Source organism: Pelophylax lessonae, assembly GCF_965119305.1.
Source record: "Pelophylax lessonae genome assembly, chromosome: 5".
NCBI lineage: Eukaryota > Metazoa > Chordata > Amphibia > Anura > Ranidae > Pelophylax > Pelophylax lessonae.
In genome coordinates, this window is record NC_138772.1 from 76,514,373 (window position 1) to 76,527,118 (window position 12,746).

General features: G+C 41.4%; 1 protein-coding gene across 3 annotated transcripts in view; it reads right to left on the reverse strand.

The window, feature by feature from the left end:
• Positions 1–1,163: 1,163 nt before the first annotated feature.
• ARHGAP21 (Rho GTPase activating protein 21) overlaps positions 1,164–12,746 on the reverse strand; it is a 342,461-nt gene continuing 330,878 nt past the window's right edge. For all 3 annotated transcript variants that reach the window (XM_082258120.1, XM_082258121.1, XM_082258119.1), the window contains 2 exons: positions 6,535–6,566; positions 1,164–2,950 (listed from right to left, as the gene is read on the reverse strand). In XM_082258120.1, coding sequence (XP_082114246.1) covers positions 1,283–2,950; positions 6,535–6,566 — 1,700 coding nt within the window. In that variant the 3' untranslated portion in view covers positions 1,164–1,282. The remainder of the gene's footprint in view (positions 2,951–6,534; positions 6,567–12,746) is intronic.

The following is a 12,746-nucleotide window of genomic DNA, read 5'->3' on the forward strand; positions in this document are numbered from 1 at the left end:
GTATATATGTATATATAAAACTCGAAGGGTCTATTGGAATGTGTAACCAATGGAAGCTCTGAATCCCAACTGTTAAAATCTGCAAATGAAACCTGGAAAGTGAGAGAATGGTCTATTTTTGTTCACAGTAGGTTCCTCTAATTAGCCGGTAACAATATGGCACCCTAACACACCACATGATTTCATAATGAGGCACTTTTCCCGAGTGACTAAATAAAAATAAAAAAAAAGTCATTGTTACATGGTGAACATCTGCTATTGAGAAAACCTCAGGTTACAGAAAGAAGGTATGTACAACAGCTAAGGATAAAAAGCATTTTTGTTCGACTCTGGTATGCGCTTCCCATAGAGAAGGTGTTGTGTTATTCTGGCTGTAGCTGAGCTCTGCGAAGACGTTCCACAGGGCCAATGAATGAATTCAGCCTCAATATAGGCTGCAGAAAAAAAAAAATATATACATATACATATATATATATATATATATAAAAATAATTCAGGCACAAACCTAAACACACTGGAACTTTACTTCAAATGTAGGCAAAGTGTTGCTCACTGGCTGTTGTGGAACAATAAAGGTTCCATCAGCAACTAAGACAGACAAGTTTGGCTATCTCACAACTTTACAGGATCGCTCAAGGGAAGGGGGGGGGGGGGGGGGGGCGAAAAACACACCACAACTCATCAGCTTCAGGCCAAGTGAAAACGATTTGCCTATCTCTGAAGTCATGATGTATGTCTGGGCAAAAAAGAAAAAAAAAAAAAAAGAAAATTCAGTCCCAAATGTTATCTCTTTACAAATGCTGTAAATTCAGAAAATTGCCTGTTGTGCCTGCCAAAATTCCTGAGAGTTTCTAATATCCTGCAGTAAGCCGACAATGTTACCTCTAGCCAAATGAAACCTCAAGCAGTTTTGTCAACCCCGAGTTCTATCCTGCAGAATTAGAAAACAACCCCCTTGTATTGTGTAGTTAAAAAGGAGTAGGCGTTCTGTAGTTCAGAAAGGGAGAACTGGGCAGGGCTGACAACAATGCTTTGGGATTTCAGTGCAGCACAAGCAATGTTGACAAGAAGTTAGCAGAACACTGGATTTAAGGCAGATCACCAGCACATTCAATAGCATTTTTAAAGAGAAAAAAACAAAAGGGAAAACAAGTACATACTGGAGAGTGGTGCTTTTTTTTTTTTTTTTTTTTTTTTTAAATTTGCCCGTACATACACATTTAGTAGACTGCTTTAGATAATTTTATATTCTTTGCGAGTGTAATGAAATGTGGAATTTCTTTTACAGGTACTGGTAGAACCGGGATCGAACTACCTGAGTACCGGACAACTTGTGCGGATGAGCATCTACAGCAGAACTAAAGTTGCTCTTCGCTTTGTTCTGGCAGTTCTCCCCATTAAGCTGATCAGCTGAAGAATGGGACGCAAGTTCGGACTGGTTTTCCGTTACGTCGCTGGCATCAGTGGAGCTGACTTGGGATGAAGATGACAAAGGAGGAGCTGTTGGTGTTGGTTCAGTTAACTTAGTGTTTTCTAAAACCGGCTCAATGGAGCTAATGGTGTTGAGTTCCGATGTGCTAGTGCGTAAGCGTTCTCGTTTGAGCCATGCTGAGATCGAGTGGTCTTGGGATGTACACTTTGGCTTCAATCGATCCACAGCAGAAAGTTCTGACTCCTTACTTCCCTGAAGGGGCTCGTAAATTTGTAATGCATTTAAAACACTTAATTCGGTAAAGTCTCTTTGTCCCCCGAGTGTGTGCCTCCGCCTAATGTTTTTCTTCTTCCGGGTTTCGGCGGCATGTGCTTTTTGGCTATCCAGTCCAAACATGTCGTCTGCGGAGGTTTTCAGACGCAGTTTAAGCCTATCTGTGATCTTAAGCTTCCAAGCAAGCTCCGGTTTTTCAAGTTCACTTTTTAACGCTAAGCTCAAATCACTTTTTACCAAGTCTAAATTTCCAGATGGCACTCCAGTTCCGGTCACCTCCGTGACAGGAGATATTGCAGAGGTGTCCACATTCTTGCCATCAGTTGAACATTCACTATCTGTCTTTTGTCGTGGAGACTTTTTCCTTGATAAAGTGTCACATTCTATAAGTTTATGAGAGCTAAACCGCCGACTATCTATTCGGGGGGTTGAGCTTCCCTCCGTACAGCTGGCGCTTCCTTCAGAGTTCCGTCGGCTACTTCGAGACAGTTCTTTTACTTTGCCTTGGCTCTGTCTGTCATAAACATTGCTGGGACAGTCGCTTTCACTGTCTGTTTCCATGGGCCGGCCTTCACTGATTAATTCGCTTCTTTCATCATCTGCATCTTCGCCTTTGCTCTCCGCTACAGACTGGACCTCGGGACTTATCAAGTTTGGCTCCAGGCCAGCTGTGTAGAAAGCGGATGAAGTGGTGGAGTAGTCAGAGGTAACAGAGCTCACCTCTGCAGACAAGAAGTCGTTGCCTTTTACTTCAGGGGTAATAAAAACATCAGGTTTTGGTTTGTGCACGGAGGCCTGGGATGAAGTGCTAAGTACAGTTCCTGAATCGGAGATGCTTTCTTGGGAAGGAAACATCTTTGTGTCATTGGATGGTACGGTAAGCCTTTGCATCAGATTTGGAGATTTGGGAGGTTTTGGAGGACAAGGAGTGATCTCGTCGGAAGGCGTACTGTCCTTCCTAAGTTTATCTTCTGTATACAGACTTGCATCTGTGTCGTTTAATGTCAGTGCTTTAGGTTTTCGAGGGATGTTGCCCTCTTTTTTAGTTTCTCCTTTTCTGTTGTCAGGCTTCCGAATTTCCACTGGGGAGAGATCCTTTTTATAAAAAACGCTATCCACCTCATCCTCTGAACTGCTTGGATGGGGCTTGTCTTTTTGTTTCCTGCGTTTTCGACTGGCAGCTGCAAAGATGGAGGACACTAGCAGCTCCCGACTATACTGATCTTTTCCAGATCCCCAAGAACCCTGTGAAATGTAAAAAACAGAAATGAGGAAAGCAGAACTTACATACGGCACATTGCATGATCTACATTACAAAGAAAAGTGACCGACCGAATCTCTTCCACCACTTGCCATCTGGGGAAATTTTGACATTTCTCATATACACACACAAAAAAAAAAATCTGTATTTTACTTAGAGCGCCCAAACATTATAGAGACCCTGGAGAAAAAAATAGTTGTTTTTGCACGTTTTTGTCGCACAGCCATTTACCAAACACAAATTTTCAGGAAAAAATACACTTCAATAAATTTTAGTGCACACAAACACAACATGACACCAGATTTTTTTGGTAAAATATAAAGATGTTGCATTGAGTAAATAGATGAGCAAAAATGTCAAGTTTTTAAACTGAGCATGTCTGTGAAATGGCGACAAACTACAGTACCTAAAATTATCCATAGGCAACGCTTTAAACGCCTTTACAGGTTACCAGTTTAGAGTTCGCTTTAGATCTGTTTGATCAGCTGCTCCTCTGGCTGTACTAGCTAAGGAAACACTGAACTGAATCCGGAAGAGACTAAATCCTTGTTACTTTTGTCTTCATTTACAGAAGATTTGATCAGGGGGTGGATGTTACTCCTCCCTGTGCAGTTAAACTGACCACTTACAGGGGTCCTGGGCTCCCCGATAGAAAAAGAGGACTGGGGAACAGAGGCAGGAGGCCGTTCAGAGCAGTGCAAAAATAATCAGGTGACTGTAGAACCATTCTAATCTCTTTTACCTAAAAGTTGGTCACAGCCGGAAAATAAATTATACCAGAATCATGGATGCATAACCACATAATCTCTATGTATATGGCTTAAGGGCAGTAAGTGGTTAAAAAGCGGTTTTGCACATTCTGAAAAGTGTTGTCTCCTTTCTATCAGCCGACTTATGACATGGTAGAGTGCCTACAAGGGGAGAGAGAAACAACAGGTGCAAGGGCCATTATAGTTAGCAACATAGTAAGTTGCACACATAAGAGCAAGTAGGAGCCAGGCAGAAGTGACAAGATTGACAGCACCGAGGCTCAGCGTCCGACAGGTGACAGCCAAAGAGATAGTGTTGGGCATGGATGTCGCTGTATGGAAGCCAGGACTCATCCATCAGATCAGAAAGGGGCTGCGATGACCGGGATTGTTGTCTGCCACCTGGTGACGTCACTCAAGGAGCATGCACAGTCAAATAAAGTGTTTCCAGGTGTATCTGCCTCTTCATCAGCCTGAATCTTGTCACTTCTGCCTGTCTCCTACTTGCTCTAGTGGGTACAACTTACTATGTTTTTAATAAACTGAGTGGGTAAGTATCAGGGCTGCTCATTGATGAATGAATATATAAAATGTGACTAGTGCCAATATATAAACTTTGTGCAAAAATAAATATCTTAAATTGATGTATAATATATTGTGCAATATATTATAAAGTGCTAAGTGATATAAAACTTATTAGCATAAATGTATAAATCCAAAAATGTCAAAAATATAAAGTGCTATATATATTAGTACAATAATACTCATAAATATAAGCATATAATTAATATCAATATTAAAGTATTAAAATTTCATTTTGGTACAGCGTCGCACGACCGCGCAATTATCTGTTAAAGTCACGCAGTGCCGAATCGCAAAAAAGGGCCTGGTCTTTGAGCAGCCAAATCCTCCGGGGCTTAAGTGGTTGAAAATAGTTTGTTTAGGCCAAACTGGCCCAAAAGAGCAATCTATTTCCATTACTAAAAGCAGCCACAGTGTGTGCTGTAATATATTGTAGTAGCTTCAGCTGCCTGTCTTCTGCCAAAATAAAGAGTGGAGAGGTGGGTGGCTGATGTCACAAATTTCACCTCTGCCAATTAGAGGATGTATTCATTATGAACACTACAGCTCCCAAAGATTTTACCCCCTTCATGACCAGGCCATTTTTTTGCTTTTTAGAACTGCGCTACTTTAACTGATAATTGCGTGGGCATGCAATGCTGTACCCAAATAAAATTTATATATTTTTTCACAGAGTTTTCTTTTCGTGGTATTTGATTTTTATTTTTTTACATTTTTGGTCTTTATATAATAAAAAAAATAAAAAAAAAACAAAAACACACACATATACATACACACACACACACACACACACACACACACACACACTAATATATATATATACACACATACTTTTCTTTTTACTTTCTGCTATAAAACATATCCAATAAAAAAAAAAAAATCCCAACAGGTGTATATGGATTGGTTTGTGTGAAAGTTATAGCCTCTACAATCTATGGTACATATACTGGAATTTTAATTATTTTTTTTTACTACTAATGGTGGTGATCAGCTACGTATAGTGGGACTGTGATAGTGTGGTGGGCGATCTGACTGACACGGACATCACCAGTGACACTAATACAGTGATCAGTGCTAATACTATACACAGTGACTGTACTAAAGACACTGGCTGGGAAGGTGTTAACATGTATGGACAATTTTTACGGTGTGTCGTATGTGCTGCTTTTACTGAGTGATGTGCCCGAGAAAACAAAAAAATGGACATCCCTGCTGTCTGTAGAGAGCCCTGTGTTTGCGTACAGCAGGTTCCAACCATAAATCATTGGCCGGGATCCGCTGACTGGCTTGTGCTGTAGCGAATGACGTGGACTTCTACCAAAATACCAAATCACGTACATGCACATGATCTTGCGCAGTGGAGCTGCCCTGCTGCAGTATAAGTGCGGTAGGCAGTCCTGAAGCGGTTAAAAATGAAATGCTTCTCCTGAATGGTGGAGAAGCACTCAGTCCCATTTTCTTTCGTTTCCAACAGCAGAATGGGAGTTGCCTGAACACAGCGCAGCTTACTGTGGGCAGCTACTGCTACTACAGTATATTATAGCAGCCTAGTTGTTCTGTAATGGAAATAGTTCTATTGGACATTGGCCCAAAAAAACAATTTAACATGCATCGAAACCTGGAATTCTACTTCAAGCGACTATGTGCTATGACTACCATTTAGGACAGGTTACAGCCCCCCCCCAGTAGTTTATATTTACCGTCTGATTGTTCCACTGCCACTCCATTTACTGCCAGGGGTAGACAAAAACCTGGTATAAGCTCTAAATCTGTCAGTCAGAGCTTACACTAGTTTGAGGACTTTCTCCTAACCCACATGTAACAGCTGCTGAGTGATCAAGGAATGGGAAGTCATATGCACCCCCATACAGGGAAGTACTGTGAATTTATATTTGCTCTTGTGGGTAGAGAAGTTTATAGTATTTTTTTTGATAGAGGTTTACAAAACAAAAGCTAGAAAAGTCATAAAATCATGATAAAAAGTCTATTACAAACTGCTGACAAAGTCGCCTAAGCATTAAAATCTTTTTTTAAGCTTTCCATATTTTGTTTGAATATAAAGCATTGCACACGGTTTTTGTGTAGTCAAGGTCTTGTGTGTGTGGTTTTCTTTTTTCACACTACACTGTCAATTACGACCACTTACTATAATACACTACACTGTCAATTACGACCACTTAATATAACCTAGAAAACAAAACATTACAAACCCCCAATATAGAAGAATTCAGACAAACCTTAGATTTTGCTGAGTCACTAGTAGCGGAATCTGCAGGACAAGAGAAAAGAGATTGGCTGTCAGTTGCGTATGATGGCGAGGAACACAATGGCGACAAATAATGCAAGGCTTCATGGAAAGGACAAGCACAGAACAATGTGTCAAAGCAAAAGAAAACAAAGGGGATAGTCATAGCTCACAAAAGATGCAAGCTCCACCACAGAAAGCCACCGCCATGAAAGGATGCTGTGAATTGTAGGCAGAACCAGCTCAATGAGAGGAATGGCAAGGAACCCTGTTCTTAAAAATAAAAAACAAAAACAAGAACACTGAAGTTTAAAAGACTCGTCTATAGCGTACTGATTTGTGTGGCAGGCTCCCAGAAATTAAGCAGCTATGAGCTCTAAACACAAAACACACAGGCCTAGTCTAGCACGGGGCTGGCTGTGTGGATCCAGGGCATCAGAACACACAGAAGGGCTCAAGTTGCAGACTGGAGCATTATTTCACTGCAGAGCTAACAATCACCTCTGATTGCTGAGGAGTCACAGCCTAAATCTCATTAAATAAATGGGTTGTACGGGAACTTGTGACTGGCAAATACAAACTGTTCTAAGGTCAGGGTGGCTACAGGGGTCAGCTATTCCAAATAAAGCCCTCTTTAATATGCTGTGGCCTGAAGAGCAATGCAGCATTAACTATGTGGCTCTCACCTCCTGTTGTGTTTACCAGATAGGATGTGAAATCTCCCAAACAGATCATAAAAAAGCCTGAGGGGGGCTTTAACCTCCTCTTTACTCCATCCAAAATGAAAATAAATGCTTTTAGATATACTTTTATAAAACCTGCCATAAGACTTAGAAAAATTCATTGCTGGTTTTCTTCTTTGATAGTCTATGCATCAATGACCAGAACAAGTGTCAGAGAAACCCCTTTTCTGCATTCTAATGCAGAAAGAAGCTAAGGGGGTACCAGTAAGCGCCAGGCATAGAAGGAAAGGTCAGCAATGCCATTGTTCAGGCTTATTGCAAGGCAGGTTATATTATAGGTATATTATACCTTTATATCACAACTGCCAGTTTTTGCTTCATCAATATACCGGGCACGGAAAAGGTTGGAGTCTATTGGCATTTTAGGTAAAGTTACGTTGTATATGTGCGTGAGAACTTAAAGAAAGTTCTTAAGTAGTAGACAAGGTGGACGAAAAAAGAAAATAAAAAAAACAAATCCACAATCGACTTTAAAGCCTAATTTCACCTTTCTAGAAATTCCAATATTGTAAGGCAAGGCAGCAAAGTCATTAACTCTATCAAAAGAATAATAAAGTGCACCTGTGCCCAGATTGTGGAGATCAAACGGTTTACATATTCCTTCACAGTACATTTTAAAACAAGCCATTCCTGACCTATCTACCTGCTTTTAGGCCCCTTTCACGCGATCAGACCGTTTAGGTCCGCCATTCCATTTTTTAAGGCGGACCTGATCGGGCCACTCATTCAACTCTATGGGGAGGCGGTCACACCAGTCTGGCATCCGATCCGACAAGATCTGCTAAAAACAGACGGATGGCGATACTTTCGCCATCCTTCCAGCGGATCGGATCTCCCCACAGAGGAGAGCGGGACTCTGACAGATCCTTCTCTGCACAGGGAGAACAGATGGACCGTCATCTGCCTGCTCAGCGGGGATCAATAGAGCGATCCTCCACTAAGCCAGCGGAGTCCGTGAAAACAGATCGGCCCGTGTGAAAGGGGCCTTAAAGTAGAATTCCAGGCAAAATCGAAATACCCCCCTCCCCCTTATCTGAACAACTATTCCGACTAACCCCGTGGACGAAAGATCTGTATACTTACCTATTTTTAGACCACTTCAGTTTGGTCACGTGATCTGTGGCAGCTGCAGGGGAGAGGAGAGAGCGCTCAACAATGGCTGGTAATGACTAGAAGCGGTGAGAATACCAATAGGCTCCTATAGCCCATCCATTGTTGATGCTCCTTCCTCTCCCCTGCAGCTGCCGCTGGCTGACAGAGGGAAGTCAAATCATGTGATAGGAATGCAGCTTCCTAAAAAGGTAAGTATACTGTATCCATACACAGGTCAGAATAGGTGTTAGGAGGGGGGGGGGAGGGAACATTTTTAGACAGGTAGGTTTTGACTGGTAATCCCTTTTACTATAAAGTTATTCCTGAACCTATAAAATCAAAAAATTGAGTTTTACTCAGTGTCTAACTTTAGAAGACTGGCTGGTTGTTTACACTGAAGGACTGTCAGGTAGTGAAGATCTGTTTCTATAGAAAAATAGATAAGATTTTAGTAAACTGTTATGGCTTGTTCTTCTACTTTAGTATGCATAAAATGTAGTCTGGCCACAGCTTTACTTTTATAATATCATGTGTACAAGCTCTTGAAGTATCAGCTGTGCTCAGGGAGAAATGCGTTACCACGATGGACTTTTGGAGACCTGAGCAATTTGTACCTGTGTCTATAGTTCTTTAAAGCAACAATCAAAATGGGTAAATGTTCAAGCTAGTAAATCTCTGAAAGGTTTGCCGGTTCAGATTTACATATCGGTTAGCGATCATACAGACCGAGTAGTAAAAAACATTGCGAGGATCTGTAAAGCCGCCTTATGCAGAACTATGTGATCATTACTACGTATTAATTAATTCAATATTTGCGTGAAGATTTAACAATTAAAGTGGAACTGACGATTTGTAGTGTATTGGGGGAAAAAATGTACATTTAGTCTAAAAATTCTCCCCAAAAAAATAGCGCGCAAGTCCTCTTATGGTATGGTGAAGTCGTCTACAGCCTTATAGCAATAATTCTCCAGTGAGGAGGCACTAAGGAGATTTGATGATGACATTTCTGTGCTGCTTAATGAAGGTGCCGACATGAGGAAGCAAAGCCCTGCCTCTACCAAATGAGAGAAACACTACTAGTGACAAGTCCATTGCCCTCCACCTGTCTTTTTTGGGGGGCACAGCTTCCTGAGTTCAGCTTCTCTTCAATTAAAGATTTATTTTACCAAACTAAGATATTTTCCTGGAATCGCAGTGACATTTTCATATATTGGTTCGTGGACATTCCCGCAAACTAGAATTTTTCTCAATTACACTTGCTATAGCCTACAATTTAATTCTATTTCTTAGCACAATGGACATTTCAAGAGCTGTACCTGGCACAAAATCTGTAGTATTGTTACTATCCCACTGCCCTTGCCTTAGAATATGAAATTTGTCAGATAATGCTTAAAAGTATATCTAAAGACTTTTAGTGTTTGTTCGTTTTGGAAAGAGTAGGAAATGGCTATAACTCAAGTTTTTGCTGGGTCCTGTTAGGGAGATTTTCCTTCAGGAGATGAAAAACTATTTAAAGTGCAGGGAAATCCATATTAAACAGTTGTAATGGGAACAGGAGTCCCAGGTTGTAAGATTTCCCCCTTTAGCTCTTGTTCCATTCACAAAAACCTTGGATTTCCCATCACTTTCCATCCACAGACTTGACACTGCTTCTAATGTTTCTTTACACTATCCAAACTAACTGGCTATGGATTCATTTCAGGGTTTCACTTGCAACTTTAAAACAAATTACTTTGAAAGGGGTGAATTTAGAGCCGCTGAGGACCGCATTATTCAGGAGACTTCCATGCGGACAGCTAGAGCTAGATGGAATCCCCACAATGGAACAAGTATATATAAACCTGTATGGAGACAAATATGGAGACCACCATGGCTAAACTGTAAGGCTTCTTTCACACGGCCGCTCCGGATTTATTCTCCGCTGCGGGACTTTTTTTTTTTTTTCACGGAGCGGATGACACTTGTGTCATCCGCTCCGTATGTCCGCATATCATCCCATCCATTTGCGGATGATATGCGGACATAATGTAAGTATATGGCATTGCGGATGTCAGCGGATGACACCGCTGACATCCGATTTTGCTTCCTTTCCGTTTTTTGAACGGATGAAATAATAGGGTTCTGTTCCGTTCCAAAAAATGGAACAGAACTGAAAGGAGGCAAATCGGATGTCAGCGGATGGTATTCCGCTGACATCCGCAATGCCATAGACTTACATTATGTCCGTAAATCATCCACAAAAAAATAGGATGATTTGCGGACATACGGAGCGGCCGTGTGAAAGAAGCCTTAACCTAAAACGTTCTGACTTGTATGCTTGTTCCATATCTGTGTTTTAAGGTATTGAAGTCAAAACAACCAGGCAAATAGTAAATTAGGTCAGCAATAGCAGCCTTCGTATTTTTCTCAGTACAGGTTTCCTTTAAACGTCAGTACTAAGAACTGTAGTAGTTTTCCCACAGCCACCAATCCTTTTTCTCACATCAGCGGTCGTTTTCCAGGCCAGACAGAAATGTGATTGGTGGCTTTGGAGAAAAAAAGGATAGCTTTGAAGAGTTGGAGGTGCAAGGCCCATAAAGCATATAAGATGATTGCCCATTCTATACTACTGCTGTTATGAGATGGATAATGAACACCAAGTACTGTACTGCAGGGAAAGAAAACTGAGGCTAGACAAGAATAAAGAGAGCAGAAGGGGCCAGCTAATAGATCGACAACGTCAATTAATGCGCTTTTTTTTTTTCTTTTTTGCAGCTAAGCCCCATGCCACACCCCTTATAGACACATGGCTAATGCTTATGACCAGAAAGACTAGTAGACCATACCATGCTATCTCTCCTCAGGGTCTGCTTCAGAAATAACAAGAGATGGCAGAAAGACTTTTAAGAAAGTAGCATTGATCTGTTTAAAATACGCTGAGCAGAAACAAAGTTGTACAGTGCAGATTTTCTTTTCATTCAAATTCAAAATGAGGAAATTAAAAAAAAAAAAATCTGGATAAGGTAAGGTCCATTTCACAAAAAACGGGGGTTTCTGCAGACAAGGCAGCTACATTGTGGACAGCAATCCTCCTTCTTCCTACAGTTCCAGCTGTCCACCACTGACATGACAGAGTCCACTAGTGACATCACTGTGTGGTAGACTCCTCCCATTTCGCCTGTTTCAACATCGGTATAAAAGATCTCATAAGACAGGGAACAAAACAAAACAAAAAAAATATATAACACAAAACAAAAAATTCCCCCTGAAACTGGACAGTGTATGCTTAAAGGGATACTACTCAAGAAAGGGAGAGGAGCATGCTTGGTTAGTGCAGCAGCAGGTAGGCAGAAATATGCTAAGGTTGCCTGTGATACTAGTACTTAGCCAAGGAATAGGTGGCAAGTGGGGAAACAGAACAAATAATTACTTTAGTACACATGTCATTGCTGTAAAACAGTTCTAAATCTTGAATGGGGCAGATAAAGCAGTCAATGATAGAGCCAACAAAGACTACATTCCAATTAGCTCAGCAGAGGAGGCAGACTGTCATGTGACCAATCAACTGTTAGAGATGGTCTCTCCTAGGATACTCAATGTGTTTTCTGTCTATATGATTTATTTAGAAGACATTCTATTGTCCCCTTGTCTTGCTATATCTAAATTATTGTTTTTATCATTGTCTGGGTACCTGTTAGGTAGATTTCTAATGACTACTTTTACCAAGACCGAAAGTAATCCAAAATCTCCCCCAAAAGGAATACAGCTTCTTAGGTTTACCATTTTGTTTTAAGTTTGGGCTAGAGATCCACTTTAAAGTAAGCTTGTGCCAAGAGAAATATTCAGGGTGTCATTGCTGGCTTCTCCTTGGAAAAAGGAGCCATCATGCTTGGTGTAATTCTTCACACAGGTCCAACTGTGGTTTGCAGTACGATGACCTGTGCGTTTGTGTTTACCAGTTCAGGTTCCCTGAGTTCGCACCTGAACCGGACCCAAAAAAAACGCACAGAATCCTTTTCAAATTTGCACTGCAGCCACCACGGAAATGTGTGAAACAGCTTCATTAACTACCTCCCATCGCGGACTCACATTTTCGTGAGGCCGTCTTTAAATGGCCTCCCAGACACTGGCTCCCCGCGCGTTCCCGCGAGCGCGCATCGGGGAAAATCTGTGTCGGCTTGGACACAGCCGATCACAGATCGTGGTGAATGGATAATCACAGCAGCCATTCACCACTTGATCGGACCATCCAATGAGAGATGATCTCCTATGTAAACATAGGAGATCATCTCTCATCGCCAGCGCTCCTTCCTCACACAGAGACTGCAGTGTGAGGAAGGAGAGAGCTGATCAGCCGTCGGGGACAAAGAAAAATGTAATCAGGGCACTG